At 44.1% G+C, this 16,219-nt stretch overlaps 1 protein-coding gene across 5 annotated transcripts in view; it reads left to right on the top strand.

The window, feature by feature from the left end:
* The window catches only part of RAB3IL1 (RAB3A interacting protein like 1), a 79,781-nt gene that overhangs the window by 52,053 nt on the left and 11,509 nt on the right, over positions 1 to 16,219 (top strand). For 3 of the 5 annotated variants that reach the window (XM_075325224.1, XM_075325221.1, XM_075325222.1), the window contains 3 exons: positions 685 to 797; positions 1,077 to 1,100; positions 13,785 to 13,884. In XM_075325224.1, the coding sequence (XP_075181339.1) occupies positions 685 to 797; positions 1,077 to 1,100; positions 13,785 to 13,884 (237 nt within the window). The remainder of the gene's footprint in view (positions 1 to 684; positions 798 to 1,076; positions 1,101 to 13,784; positions 13,885 to 16,219) is intronic. The other 2 variants (XM_075325225.1, XM_075325223.1) reach the window with 1 other exon arrangement.

Below are 16,219 nucleotides of genomic sequence, written 5' to 3'. Positions count from 1 at the left end.
CAGGCTCGAAAACAAAGGTGTACAGGCCCTTTTTTTTCTGCTGAAAAGACTGATGGGTACATCATACTTCAATATGTTACAACTATGGTTGTTTCCACTATTGAGAATTAATTCCAGAATCTTAATTTTCCAACGAGACGTAACTCCAAGCCACTGTCATTCAGAGGTGCGTCACTATGTCAATGAGGACTCCCAAACTGGTGGATTGGGCCCTGTATTGGTGTTTACTTGTCTCTCTTCAGATGACTCACAGGTTTCCTAATCTGACAGTGTGTGACTTCTTTCTTTGGGGGTACGTCAAAGGCATTGTTTATGTATTGCCTTTGCAGCAACAATGGATGACATTACCGCCACTCTAACCATCGACGGGACACCCTGCAGGGTGTTTAGGTCGAACTGGATTACTCCATAGATGTGTATCGTGTGACAAAAGGAGGACACATAGAACATTTGTAAACATTATGTTCTAAACTTGGAGAGTTTCTGTTCGTTATCATGTGCCATCCACTACTGTGCATGTAATACATTTTGAAATATACATTTTTGATATCCAATGAATTGTTTATAGTCATCCAGTGGTATATATATTTATTCTAATATATATATATATATATATATATATATATATATATATATATATATATATATATATATATATAAAATATTTTTTTTTACATTTTACAGTTGTCGGAGCAGGTTCTCATTGCTGTAGAAGATAATACTTTATCAGTAGAACCTGTAACACAGCCAACTCTACCTGTTGTGAAAGCATCAGCTGTAGAACGTGGAGGACCCAGGTAAATGCAAAGGGAAATCTAATTAATGCAAAAGATAAGAATACAATGTTCTGCACAATTATGGAACTTGTAAAATCTATAATTTACCATGTGACATTTATAATACTATGTTGTCTTATGTAGACAGGTTGGACTATCCCAGGCACCGGGGCACAGGTGCTACCGCTACATCCCCCATAGTTATGCCTTTGGCTCTGTATCTTGTTGAGGCCACTATATATTAATCATGTAGTCTGCTGTTGACTTCTGCCATATTTTTGTCTGTTTTTTTCCTTTCAGTGGGAGTCGGGTGGAGGTTTTAATGTAAGTTAAGAAAGGTAACTTGTATTAATCCACTGATGAGCTGTTAATATGTGAATGGCTTTTTTGATTGTTTCCACTCCAGTAACTGAAGAACTAATAAGGTGCAACACTAATTTGTACTTCTCTGCATACGCTCTCACAGATAACATGCATGTTCCTGATATCAGAGCAATTTTCTATTGTAATGAATTGCTGATTTGATTAACCAGTTTTGCTTTGCTGCTGGGATACACCTGGGGAAGCACCAGGTAAAAGTCATGGAGGCCCGATGCAGTTACCTCTTTTCCTTCTCCAATAATACAGATTTTTTTTGCCCTAATCTAAAGTCATCTAAAGACATTCTATAATTGGCAGCAGCGGAAAAATCAGGTTAGATAAGGATCAGACAGTGGGGTGATAAGTGTGAACCAAATCTTTGTATCAAAGTTGTATGGCCAAGTCAACTGCTCGATTGTTGGTAATTCCCACGACTGGTACAAAGCCGAAAATGCAAACACAGTATTTATAGAGAACATATAACTTAAAAAATAATGTAATAAATGAATGCTATCAATATTATTTGCTTCGTGTCAGTGGGGCTTTCCATGTGTTCTCTCATTGCTGGCATTAAATATGATGAGCGTAGGAGTGATAATAATTATCTGATGTGATTAGATTCAAATGATTTTTATATGAATTTGCAGATAAATGTGTGAGGCCGCTGGCTGGAGTTCTTCATCCACGGGGGAACCCTTGCTATATTCCGGTGATCAAGCATCAGGATGGTAGCTCTACCCAGAATCCTGTGCAAATTACAGAACAGTTCCAAGAATATTATAGGGACTTATACTATATTAGGGGACAATTTGGGAACATGGCCCCGGAGACCCTGGAGCAAAAAATTGAGGAGTATATACAAAAAACAGCTCTCCCAACTGTCCCCATGGACTCGACAGAGGCATTGGAAGAGGGCTTCTTTGAGGCAGAGGTTGCATCTATCATTAAAGATTCCCCGATGGGGAAGAGTCCGGGGCCCAATGGATTTACTCCCAGGTTTTACAAATTATTTAATTATCAGTTAACCCCATTTTTAACAAAAGTTTTCATTTCCGTTTCTGCTAGTACCCCTTGGGTCGCACAGTCTCTGGAGGCCCATATCAGCGTTATTTCCAAACCAGGAAAGGACCACACTGTAGTAACTAATTATAGACCCATTTCCTTAATCAATATTGATATCAAACTGTACTCCAAGGCTCTTGCCAATGGGCTTGCTCCATTGCTCTCAGAGGTAATACACACAGACCAGGTAGGGTTTGTTAAAGGGCGGGAGGCCAGGGATAATATCAATACGTTACACTTACTTACTGACAAGTTACTCTTATGGCCCGGTTGAGGGCTCGTTTCATACCTACGTGACTACTTTCGGTGGATATGGAGAAGGCCTTCGACCGGGTAACCTGGAGGTTTATATTGGTCTCAATGCAGCAATTGGGATTGGGCTCCAGATTTATTGAGAGGGTGGCTTCCTTATATAATGGACCCACGGCAAGGGTGCGAGCGAATGGGTTCCTGTCCCTTCCGTTTCCTATTCATAATGGAACCAGGCAGGGCTATCCTTTGTCCCCCCTGTTGTACATTATCATAATGGAGCATCTGGCGGTAGCATTTAGAAACAATAATCACATAAAGGGAGTTGAGGTAGGAGGGAGAAAATGCCAAACGACCCTTTTTGCTGATGATCTTCTCCTGTTTGTTACCCCGCCACGGGTCTCATTCCCATCTCTGATTAAGGAGTTTGGGAATCTGAGCAATTTTAAAGTAAATTTTTCCAAATCTGAGGCCTTGGATGTGACCATGCCCGACAGAGATATGGAGTAACTCAGGGACAGCTTCCAATTCAAATGGCAGAACTCAGCCTTAAAAGTATTTAGGGATTATGGTTCCTAAGGATCCTGCACAAATTTTCTCTTTAAATTATTTGTCCCTTCTGAACAGAACAATTAGGGACTTGAATAAATATGATAAACGTAGATTTTCCTGGTTTGGTCGTATCAATGCAATTAAAATGGATGTTCTCCCTAGATTTTTATTTCTGTTCCAGACACTCCCCATTGGTTTACCTGCAAGTGTTTTTTCCAGACTCCAGTCGGCTCTGTCGAGGTTTGTTTGGGGAAGCCGGAGACCTCAAATTGGATTTAAGACTCTATCTAGACATAAAGACAGGGGAGGGGCTGGGCTCCCTAATTTTAGAATATATTACAAAGCGGCCGTCCTGACGCGGTTATTGGATTGGCAGTTCCACTGCAAGTCCAAGCAGTGGGTGAGTTTAGAACAATCCAGCGCTGATAAACCTTTGCGGTATCTCCCTTGGTTGGGTGGAGCGAATAGGGGCTGGTTGGGAAGTGAGGCGGACCTTACAAGGGCAGCCCTAAAGATCTGGGATATTGAGGTCAGAAGAGGCAAACTCTCCTTAGGTAGGGGACCGTTGACTCCTCTTTTTCCTCCTGGTCTCACCTCGAGACGTTTCTTGGGGTGGAGTAGAGGAGAGGAACCCCGATTTTATCACATTCTTCGGGGAAATATGTTGCCTCCTCGGGAGATACTTGGGGGTGTGAGGGGGATGGTGTCTTGGATAGAATATTCAGTTGAAGTCTTTTCTATCCTCCGGGGGTAGAGAAAACATTTTTGCTGCCTGCCTTACACAGTTTGAAAAATCGTTCTTGTTGAAATCGCCACCTGCCCACTCTATTTCACTCCTCTATAAATATATGAATCAGAGAGATGACGCTGGTGGCATTAAATTCATCTCATGATGGAGGGAGGAGCTCGGGATGGATGTGACGGAGGAGAAATGGCAGCGGGCCTTTTTTTGGACCCACAGGTTGTCAATGGCTTGCTCAGCACAAGAAAAAAATTACAAAGTCCTCACCCAATAGTACCTTTGCCCGGAGACCCTCCATAGGGTCTTCCCCTTGTGTCAGATAGGTGCTGGAGGTGCGGTGTGGATAGAGGCTCCATGCTACATATTTGGTGGAGTTGCCCTAAAATTCAACCTTTCTGGGAGTCAATATTCTATGTGTACCGGAAGATGAGTGGGAATCAGGTGGATGGTTCTCCACAGGTGGCTCTTCTTTCTGTTCTTCTGGGCTCTATTAAGTCCCAGAAGGGCGATTTGTTGAGATTTTGTCTAACTGCAGCTCGGATGGTCATTCCAAGATTGTGGAAGTCCACAAAGAGCCCCTCACTGGTAGATTGGGTAGCGGAAATGGCCAGTCTTCAGAGGATGGAAGACCTCACTGCGTAAATAGATGGGTCAGTCGATAAATTTGTTTGGATCTGGGGACCCTGGATCATGTTTCAAGACTCCTCAGAATTCCGGGAGATATTTGAAGGAGTGTAAGTGGGAGAGGTGAATTTTTCCTTTTTTCCCTTCCCCCCCATCCTCTTTTCTCTTTTCTTTATCTACTTTCATGTCTTTAACCTGACTTTCTCTATTTTTTTTGCTCAGTTTTCTTAATGTTTTTTTTTTCTCTCCCTTTTTCTCTTTTATTTTTATTCAAGGCTTTCTAGTTTTCTTTGGGAATTACTGAAACAGTGGAGAATATGTTGCTATTTAAGCATAATTATACAGAATGTTTCTCATGCAATATTTTTTTGGAAAAGTTTATTTGCATATTATACCTGACATCCTGTTGTATGATGTTGTTTAATAAACACAGTTTAAACATAATTTTCTGATGTGAAACCAGGTCCAAAAGATTTCTTAGGGTACTTTCACACTTGCGTTATTTTCCTTCCGTTACAATCCGCCCTTTTGGGAAACAGCGGAATCCGTTAACGGATTCCGCTGTTTCCCATAGACTTGTATGGTTGACGGATTGTACCAAAAGGAGCTGCGTTGCTTCCGCTGGGCGACGCTCCGTTGCTTCCGCCCAGCGGGAGGAACGCAGCATGTAACGTTATTTTGAGCAGCGGAATCCTCTGGATTTCACTGCGCATGCTCTTTTTTTTTTTTTTTTTTTTTTTTTTTTTTAAATCAAACTTTATTTTGGCTCGCGGTGGCCGAACGTTCAGCTGAGCGCCCGGCCGTCGGCAAGCGACAGCGCTCAGCTGAATGACCGGCCACCAGCATGCCCGGCCGCCGGCAAGTCACAGCGCTCAGCTGAGCGCCCGCCCGCCGGCATGCCCGGGCGCCGGCAAGTGACAGCGATCAGCTGATCACCCGGCGGCCGGCTGCAGGGAGCGATCAGCTGATCACCCGGCGGCCGGGAGCGATCAGCTGATCACCCGGCAGCCGGCTGCAGGGAGCGATCAGCTGATCACCCGGCGGCCGGCTGCAGGGAGCGATCAGCTGATCACCCGGCGGCCGGGAGCGATCAGCTGATCACCCGGCAGCCGGCTGCAGGGAGCGATCAGCTGATCACCCGGCGGCCGGCTGCAGGGAGCGATCAGCTGATCACCCGGCGGCCGGCTGCAGGGAGCGATCAGCTGATCACCCGGCGGCCGGCTGCAGGGAGCGATCAGCTGATCACCCGGCGGCCGGCTGCAGGGAGCGATCAGCTGATCACCCGGCGGCCGGGAGCGATCAGCTGATCACCCGGCAGCCGGCTGCAGGGAGCGATCAGCTGATCACCCGGCGGCCGGCTGCAGGGAGCGATCAGCTGATCACCCGGCGGCCGGCTGCAGGGAGCGATCAGCTGATCACCCGGCGGCCGGCTGCAGGGAGCGATCAGCTGATCACCCGGCGGCCGGCTGCAGGGAGCGATCAGCTGATCACCCGGCGGCCGGGAGCGATCAGCTGATCACCCGGCGGCCGGGAGCGATCAGCTGATCACCCGGCAGCCGGCTGCAGGGAGCGATCAGCTGATCACCCGGCGGCCGGCTACTGGGAGCAATCAGCTGATCACCCAGCGGCCGGCTGCAGGGAACGATCAGCTGATCGTTCACTATAGTCTGCCGCTGGTAAAACCGGGAAAAAAAAAAAAAAAAATCAAAACGAATTGCGTTGTTTTGCAGCATCCGTTGCATCCGTTGTGTCACTATATGCAACACATCCGTTGCATCCGTTACACAACGCAATGCAACGGATACCGTTCAACGCAAGTGTGAAAGTAGCCTTAGCTGACTCATCAGATCTCCATTAGTATGAAACAATCTCATTGTGGTGCTAAACATATTATTTACAAACATTTAAATAGGTCACAATTCTGTGCTGATTAACTGCCTAACTCCCTTAGATACCTGGGATGTCACAAATTTGTATAGGGTGCACGGAGAGGGCTCAGGTGCTGAGCCTGCTTTATGTGTGGCAGATGTCAGCTGTGTCACGCAGCCAGCATCTGTCTCAAATGGCAGCGCCGGCAGTGAGGTCCTATATTGCTACTATTAGCCATATAGTTACCACCTTCAATCACTGATAACACCATTTAAATAGTAAAGGTAGTGTCACACATAGCGACGCAGCAGCGATCACGACCAGCGATCTGACCTTATCAGGATCTCTACTGCGTCGTTACATGGTCGCTGGTGAGCTGTCAAACAGGCAGATCTCACCAGTGACCAGCCCCCAGCCAGCAGCGACGCGTGGAAGCGTAACTAAGGTAAATATCGGGTAACCAAGGAAAGCACTTCTCTTGGTTACCCGATATTTACCTTAGTTACTAGCGTCCGCCGCTTTCACGCTGCCAGTGCCGGTTCCCTGTTCCCTGCACTCCTAGCCAGAGTACACATCGGGTTAATTACCCGATGTGTACTCCAGCTACGTGTGCAGGAAGCAGGGAGCCGGCACTGGCAGCGTGAGAGCGGCGGACGCTAGTAACTAAGGTAAATATCGGGTAACCAAGGAAAGGGCTTCTTGGTTACCCGATGTTTACCGTGGTTACAGCTTACCGCAGGCTGCCAGACGCCGGCTCCCTGCTCGCTTCCGTTCGTCGCTCTCTCGCTGTCACACACAGCAATGTGTGCTTCACAGCGGGAGAGCAACGTCCAAAAAATGAAGCAGGACATTCAGCAACGACCGGCGACCTCACAGCAGGGGCCAGGTCGTTGCTGGATGTCACACACAGCGACTGCGACGGGACGTCGCTGCTACGTCACAGAAAATGGTGACTTAGCAGCGACATCGTTGTCGTCGTCGCTATGTGTGACACCACCTTAAGTGCTACAGAGTGCGCCAGATTGATAATTCTGGTGTATATTCAGATAGCCTGGTCTCACTCTATGCTATCTAATCATTAGTCAGGATCAGTATATCTGTCCTAATGTCTATGCAAGGGATTTGGAAAATCTTCACATAATGTTGGAACTAAAAATGACATGATATTCACTTTAAGACAAACCAAAGACATTATATAAAAGTGATTGTTAAAAATATTAAAAGTATGTGCACATTCCTTTTCATTTATGACCAATTAATAAATCTGTCCATAGTGTAAAGAGCATATATTGAGTCATTATCATGACACCAGAAATGATAGGCCACATATTCACTAACCCCTTAATACAATATGACATACATATATGTCATTGCAGAGCTGAGCTTTCTCCACATGCGGTTGATGTCAGCTCTATTACATAGCCGATATCTGTGTCTAACAGCAGCTCCAGTCGCTGCTGTTGAATATTTAAGTGCCTGTCAATCACTGACAGCGGCATTTGATTGCATGATTGCAATTGTTCATATGCACTGGCTCCTTTTGCCCTCCCCCCTATGGTGTGCTTGTGGGGCACCAATGAGTTGACATTGCAACCAGGGTTCTAGTGAAGGCTATCTTGGTATTTTTGTGAAGCTCATCTACAAGCTGAACTTCATAGGAGACAACAATTTTCCCTATAGTCTGCAATCTTGTAGTAATACATGCTGGATTTGAGCTCTGTGTATCCACTGTGCTGTTTTCATTTGCCTACTGCACTTATTTCCTCTCTATGTGCTTTTTTGCTTGTCTACAGTGTGTTTTCTCTGCTTTCTATAAGACTTTAGATACTTTCACCCCTTTCCACTGCACATCTGAGTGCAACCACCTCTCTGCTGCTATCTCTTAGGCCACCTTCACATGTCCGTGAAAATCACGCACGTTTTTCACGGACGTGTCAAAAGTGCGTGTTGCCCTCCGTGCGCCGTTTTTTATGGCACAATGTGTGTTCTCCGTGTGTTATCCGTGATAACACACGGAGAACGGGAACTTTCTGCTCACCTGTCTCTGGCGTTGCTATCCGTGGTGCTGATATTCGGTCTCCGGTCCTGCCGACTCCCCACTGCTGCTGCTTCCGGCCCACAGTGGAGTGAATATTCAATGAGCATAATAAGCGGGGGTAGGAAGCAAGTGACTGAAGTCGCAGAGACAACAGCGCTGGAGAAGGTGAGTATAGAATTATTATTTTTTTTACAAACACGTGTGTTTTCTCTGGTGCGTGCCACACGGATTACATCCATGCGGTCTGTGTGACTCCCGTGATGCTGGAGAAAAATGGACATGTCTACGTGTGGAGCACATGGGCACACGTATGCTCCACACGTACACATGGTCCATAGCAAAACACGCACGTGTGCGCAGACCCATTGATTTTAATGGGTCTACGTGTGCCCGCTCCTCCGGCACGTGAGAAAACGGATCAAACGCGTACCGGAGACAGGACGTGTGAAGGGGGCCTAACACAGAGAAAAGGAAGAGAAGAGTTTATTTGCATACTGCACTTATTACCTCTCTATGTGCTTTTTTTGCTTGTCTACAGTATTTCTCTGCTTTTCATAAGACTTTAGATACTTTCCACTGCAGATCTGAGTGCAGCCACCTCTCTGCTGCTATTTATAACACAGAAAAAAGGAAGAGAAGAGACTTTCATTTGCATACTGCACTTATTTCCTCTCTATGTGTTTGCTTTTTTCCTTGTTTAGAGCCTGTGTTCTCTACTTTCCATAAGACTTTAGATACTTTCCCCCCTTTCCACTGCAGATCTGAGTGCAACACCTCTCTCTGCTACTATCTCTAACAAAAAGAGAAGAGGGAGAGGAAGAGAAGAGACTGCTGTCAAAACCACGAGCTCTGAGGGAGTTGTATTATGTATTGTATTATCGCAGATTATAGTATAAGCGAACAAATTATTGCAGGTTCAAGTCCCCAGTGGGGACTAAGAAATAGAGTAAAAAAAATGGAAAAAGATTAAAAAATAAAAAATTCTGTTTACCCCCTCATATTCTCCATTCAAAATAAAGACATTAAAAAAACAAGCATATTCGGTATCGTCGCATTCATAGAAGTCCATTCTATTAAAATATATAAAATTATTTAACCTTAAAATGAACACTATTTAGTAGCTGCTGTAAAAAGAGAAAAAATCAAAACGCCAGGATTGCTGTTTTTGGATCACTACACCTCCCTAAAAAAAGAAAATCAATAAAAAGCATTAAAAATATTGTATGTACAATACTCTAAATTTGTTTGAATAAGACAGTCAGCTCATCACGCAAAAAACACAAGCCTTCATCAGCTCAATTAACAGAAAAATGTAAATCTCAGAAAATATTGACACAAACTAAATGTTTTTATTTTATAAACTTCTGATTTTTTTTTTTACCACCTAAGAAAAATTAATTATACAAGGTTGCTACTGCTGTAATCATAACGACCTGTTGAATCCTCCTGCAAGGTTATTTTTACCAAACAATGAACGCTGTAAAAACAGAACCCAAAAAACAATGGCGGAATTGTATTTTTTCATACCATTTTGTTCCCACTTGGAATTTGGATTTTTTTTTCCTGTTTTTCAGTAGATTGTGTGGTAATTTTTTTTTTTTTTTAATTATTTAACTTGATATCAATAAACAAAATGTAAACCATAGCGATACATTGCACATAGAAGAATGCAAACCATTTTAGGTAAAACAAAATATAAACTGGACTGTCAAATGTTTTTAGAGAGCTACGACAGCCCCCAGTTCCCCAGCGGTTGGAAGACGAAACAGCCCAACCGAAGGGGAGAGAGTAAGAAAGGAAAAATCGGAGAAAAGAGAGAGATAGCGAGGGAACAAAGAAAGAATGAACGATAGGAGGAGCAGAGAAAGAGAAAGAGGATAAGGGGAAAAGAAAAATGGAGGGAGCGGTGAGGGAGGAAGGGGGGTGGGGGCAAGTGCCGTCCCTCCACATACCTTCATCCACAAGGTATCTCTTTCCGCGCTTCCTTATATTCGTCTGTCTGTTGGAAGTCCATCCAACGGTACCAGGTGGCCCAGAATTTCTCATAAGCGTCATGGATCGAAGATGTCAGGGTGTGGTAAAATTAAAATGAATGGAGTCACTCAAAACTACAGTGCTGGCCAAAAGTATTGGCACCCCTGCAATTCTGTCAGATAATACTCAGTTTCTTCTTGAAAATGATTGCAGTCACAAATTCTTTGGTATTATTATCTTCAGTTAATTTGTCTTCAATGAAAGAAAAAAAAATTGTCATAAAGCCAAATTGGATATAATTCCACACCAAACATAAAAAGGGGGTGGACAAAAGTATTGGCACTGTTTAAAAAATCATATAATGCTTCTCTAATTTGTGTAATTAACAGCACCTGTAACTTACCTGTGGCACCTAACAGGTGCTGGCAATAACTAAATCACACTTGCAGCCAGTTGACATGAATTAAAGTTGACTCAACCTCTGTCCTGTGTCTTTGTGTGTACCACATTGAGCATGGAGAAAAGAAAGAAGACCAAAGAACTGTCTGAGGACTTGAGAATCCAAATTGGGAGGAAGCATGAGCAATCTCAAGGCTACAAGTTTATCTCCAAAGACCAGAAAGTTCCTGTGTCTACAGTGCGCAGTGTCATCAAGAAGTTTAAAGCCCATGGCACTGTGGCTAACCTCCCTAGATGTGGAGGAAAAGAAAAATTGACGAGAGATTTCAACGCAAGATTGTGCGGATTGTGGATAAAGAACCTCGACTAAGATCCAAACAAGTTCAAGCTGCCCTTCAGTCCAAGGGTACAACAGCGTCAACCCGTACTATCCGTTGGCGTCTGAATGAAAAGGGACTGTATGGTAGGATACCCAGGAAGACCCCACTTCTTACCCCGAGACATAAAAAAGCCAGGCTGGAGTTTGCCAAAACGTACCTGAGAAAGCCTAAAACGTTTTGGAAGAATGTTCTCTGGTCAGATGAGACAAAAGTAGAGCTTTTTGGGAAAAGCCATCAACATAGAGTTTACAGGAAAAAAAAAGAGACATTCAAAGAAAAGAACACGGTCCCTACAGTCAAACATAGTGGAGGTTCCCTAATGTTTTGGGGTTGCTTTGCTGCCTCTGGCACTGGACTGCTTGACCGTGTGCATGGCATTAGGAAGTCTGAAGACTACCAACAAATTTTGCAGCATAATGTAGGGCCCAGTGTGAGAAAGCTGGGTCTTCCTCAGAGGTCATGGGTCTTCCAGCAGGACAATGACCCAAAACACACTTCAAAAAGCACTAGAAAATGGTTTGAGAGAAAGCACTGGAGACTACTAAAGTGGCCAGCAATGAGTCGGGGCCTGAATCTCATAGAACACCTGTGGAGAGATCTCAAAATGGCAGTTTGGAGAAGGCACCCTTCATATCTCAGGGACCTGGAGCAGTTTGCCAAAGAAGAATGGTGTAAAATTCCAGCAGAGCATTGTAAGAAACTCATTGATGGTTACCGAAGCAGTTGTTGGCAGTTATTTTGGCTAAAGGTTGTGCAACCAAGTATTAGGCTAAGGGTGCCAATACTTTTGTCTGGACCATTTTTTGGAGTTTTGTGTGAAATGATCAATGATTTGATTTTTGTTTCATTCTCTTTTGTGTTTTTTCATTGCAAGCAAAATAAATGAAGATAATAGCAAAGAATTTGTGATTGCAATCATTTTCAAGAAGAAACGGAGTATTATCTGACAGAATTGCAGGGGTGCCAATACGTTTGGTCAGCACTGTACATATACTTATATGGCTGCGTCAAGAAAAAATATAAGTTATGGTTTTTGAAAGAAGGCGAGGAAAAACAGAAAATGCAAAAATGAAAATTGGTGCTAATCACACAGAATGGCTACTTCCACTATGTGTGATGCCTTTCCCCACCTTCATGTTTTTACAATATATTTTTCCTCAAACCTTGGCTAAATACATTATTAAAATCTGCTCACCTATGTGCCCCATGTTTTTTATGTTTAAAGGGAACTTATCACCAGTTTTATGCCTTATAACTAGGGATGAGCAAATAGTAATAATTCGGGTTCGGATTATTCGTAACGAATCCCAAAATAATATTCCGGTATTCGTCACGAATAACGAACCTAATGCAAGTCAATGGGGAACCCGAGTATTTTTCTGGGAAATCTTCAAGAAAAATGCTTGGGTTCCCCATTGATTTGCATTAGATTTGTTATTCGTGATGAATACCGGAATAGTATTTTGGTATTCGTTACGAATCATGCGATTACTATTCGCTCATCACTAGTTATAAACCATGCCAATCACCTTTAAAATCATAGGTGCCCGTGCATATCTCAGAAAAAGTGTTTTATTCATGACCTGCACTGCATATAAATCGTGCAGTTTAGTTGTGCAGTTTAGTTTGATGGGTGAATTAAGGTTGTACTTAGCGTCGCCCCAATCCATTCAAACACCGCCTCTTCCGGCTAGATGGAAGTGGATGTCTCCTATGTCATCCCCACACTGCTCATAATGTCACGCCTGCGCAGTGAAATCAAAGACCTGCGCTTGCGTGCCTCACACTAATATATTGAACAGCCAGGGAGTTAGTGACGCACCAGTGAATCCGGCACTTGCACATTACATGACTTTGCTCTGCCGCCTCGGATTCCACTGCACAAGCGTGAGACTTCGAGTACTGAACTCCATTACCTGCTTAGCTTAGAGCAGGAATAGTCCATACTAATTTACTTTTCTTTGTTTGAGTGCTGTCTGGCAATCACAGCTCAAAAACATTACACATGAGAGAGGCTTAAGCGGGCTTTACACACTGCGATATCGGTCCCGATATCGCTAGTGTGGGTACCCGCCCCCATCTGTTGTGCGACACGGGCAAATCGCTGCCAGTGCCGCACAACATTGCCCAGACCCGTCACACATACTTACCTGCCCGGCGACGTCGCTGTGACCGGCAAACCGCCTCCCTTCTAAGGGGGCGGTCCGTGCGGCGTCACAGCGACGTCACTGAGCGGCCGCCCAATAGAAGCGGAGGGGAGGAGATGAGTGGCCGGAACATCCCGCCCACCTCCTTCCTTCCGCATTGTGGCCGGGAGGCAGGTAAGGAGAGCTTCCTCGTTCCTGCGGTGTCACACGGAGCGATGTGTGCTGCCGCAGGAACGAGGTACAACCTCGTTACTGCTGCAGTAACAATTTTTGAGAATGGACCCCCATGTCACCGATGAGCGATTTTGCAAGTTTTTGCAACGATGCAAAATCGCTCATAGGTATCACACGCAACGGCATCGCTAATGCGGCCGGATGTGCGTCACCAATTCCGTGACCCCAACGAGTTCGCATTAGCGATGTCGTAGCATGTAAAGCCCCCTTTAATCAGAAATGTAGTTGTAACAGGAGTCGCCCTTTAAGATACATAAAATAACAGACCATTAGAAAATTGTCAGGTTCTTCAGAAAAAAAAAACAAAACCTGCATTCATAATGGTTGATATAACATTTATCTAAATTCTTACCTTTCTGTTAACCTATTTCATTTTAGGAAATGTGCACTTAGTGGTTTGTCACGGTCATGCCGCCACCGCATCAAGTTGGGAGACTCTGGGAATTATTACTTTATCTCACCCTCCTGCCGGTACAGGGTAAGTGCTGGATAAAAGAAAGGTGCAGCCCCAATCTTGTCTACCAACTCTGTAAAGCACAGCACAGTGCCCAGCTATCGCCACATCTGTATTTCTGTTCCGTCTTTCCCCGAAAATAAGACAGGATCTTACATTATTTTTTGCTCTGAAAGATGCTCTAGGGCTTATTTTCAGGGGATGTCTTATATATTCCCATGAACAACAATCCACATTTAATTTTGAACAAAAAAAAATATTAACATTTATTCAAATATAATCATGTCATCACATTCTGGAATATCAACATTTTGTGTTACTCCTATTACTAATTCAGATGCACATTTTCTTATCTGATCTACTATTCTCGTGGTGCAGAACCAGTCCTATAGTGGTGGGTACATACCATATTTACAAAGGTTTAAATTACCTGCTTAAATGTATTATTCTCTAGGTACTGCTAAATTTACCCCCAAAAGAGAGCATACACCCCCTAAAAGAATCACACTTACCAGATCCCCACACAACTAGAGTTGGCAAATGAATGGGCTCTCACATACAATTCTGTCACTGTCAGGTCCCCCTGCATCCTACATCGGTTGCCCCCCGGTGACTGGACTGGAAGCAGTATCACTCATGCGGAGTGATACTGGCACCTGATCTGTTTGTGAGAGCTGCAGTGCAATGCATCTGGAATGACAAGTGCCCGGACAGCAATGCAGATCTCTGTGTGAGAGCCCATCCACCATTAGCACTTCCCAAATGTAATTGTTTGGTGTCTAGAGAGTTCGATTTTTCTTTTCTTTTGGGGGTAAAAATAATCAAACATTCCATATAAAGTCACTATAATGCATCTATATAAATCAAAAAGACCCCTAATGAGAATCCGCTAAGATCCAATAAAATGGGGTAGTGGCAAAACAGTAGTATTAAAATCAAATTTTATTGATATACATGTTAAAATCACCATAAACCTGAATAAAATGTGTATAGTATATAAATATAATATAAAATCAATAATGGAAAAGCAAATTCCCTATTGTTTAGCAGCGGTTTTACAGAACAATAAAGTGCTTAGTTCTGTGGCCAAATTCCATTAATAAATAAACGTATTAAAGTGTTCGTATGAAGAGTAAAGGCCGCTTTACACGCAACGACATCGCTAATGAGATGTTGTTGGGGTCACGGAATTCGTGACGCACATTCGGCCTCGTTAGCGACGTCACGACCGTTAACGATCAAAATTACTCACCTTAAGGCCACTTTACACACAGAGATAAATCTTTGGCAGATCTGTGGTTGCAGTGAAATCATGGACATATTGTTCCATTTGTACACAGCCACAAACCTGGCACTGATTGTCCACAATTTCACTGCAACCACAGATCTGCCAAAGATTTATCTCTGTGTGTAAAGTGGCCTTTATTGTTGATCGTTGACGCGTTTTTCCTTTCCCGAATATCGTTGCTGTTGCAGGACGCAGATTGTTCATCGTTACTGCGGCATCACACATCGCTATGTGTGATACCGCAGGAACGAGGAACTACATCGTACCTGCGGCCGCCGGCAATGAGGAAGGAAGGAGGTGGGTGGGATGTTCCGCCCGCTCATCTCCGCCCCTCCGCTTCTATTGGACGACTGCCGTGTGACATCGCTGTGACGCCGCATGAACCGCCCCCTTAGAAAGGAAGTGGTTTGCCGGCCACAGCGACGTCGCAGGGAAGGTAAGTCCGTGTGACGGGTGTAAGCAATGTTGTGTGCCACGGGCAGCAATTTGCCCGTGATGCACAACTGACGGGGGCGGGTATGCTCGCTAGCAATATCGATACCGATATCGCAGCTTGTAAAGTGGCCTTTAGTAAAAAGAAAGGTAAGGAGTTGCTCCCATAAACTGCAATAGATATATAGTAAATCTGATGTCATAAAATCATAACGAGATCCTATACCTTAGAAGATGGTCACAAGTCCTGTATGCCGCAAAAACCCCGACGCGCGTTTCAAGCAATGTCTTCCTTAGGGGGCGCTTCTTTTAGGGGTGTCTGCTTTCTTTGAGTCCTACGCTTTCTTTGAGTCTTTAACTTTTCTTTTTTTTATCTGCTTGGACACTTCCCTATGGAACTGCATCTAGAGCTTATTTTTGGAGCAGGACTTACATTTTAAGCATACCCAAAGCCCCCAAAATCCTACTATGGCTTATTTTCAGAGTAGGTCTTATTTCCAGGGCAATAGGGTATTAATCATATATGCTATACCTGACTTATTGATGTACAAGGTGCAGAATTAAGAGTTGCACGCCACTTAATGAATTTGGCACATCTTCTGAGTGGTGTAAGCTTCTGTTTGTCGCTCCAGGAATGTT

Source organism: Anomaloglossus baeobatrachus, chromosome 10, assembly GCF_048569485.1.
Source record: "Anomaloglossus baeobatrachus isolate aAnoBae1 chromosome 10, aAnoBae1.hap1, whole genome shotgun sequence".
NCBI classification, from domain to species: Eukaryota; Metazoa; Chordata; class Amphibia; order Anura; family Aromobatidae; genus Anomaloglossus; species Anomaloglossus baeobatrachus.
Note: the sequence above shows the minus strand (reverse complement) of the source record. Positions and strands in the feature narration are given on the sequence as shown.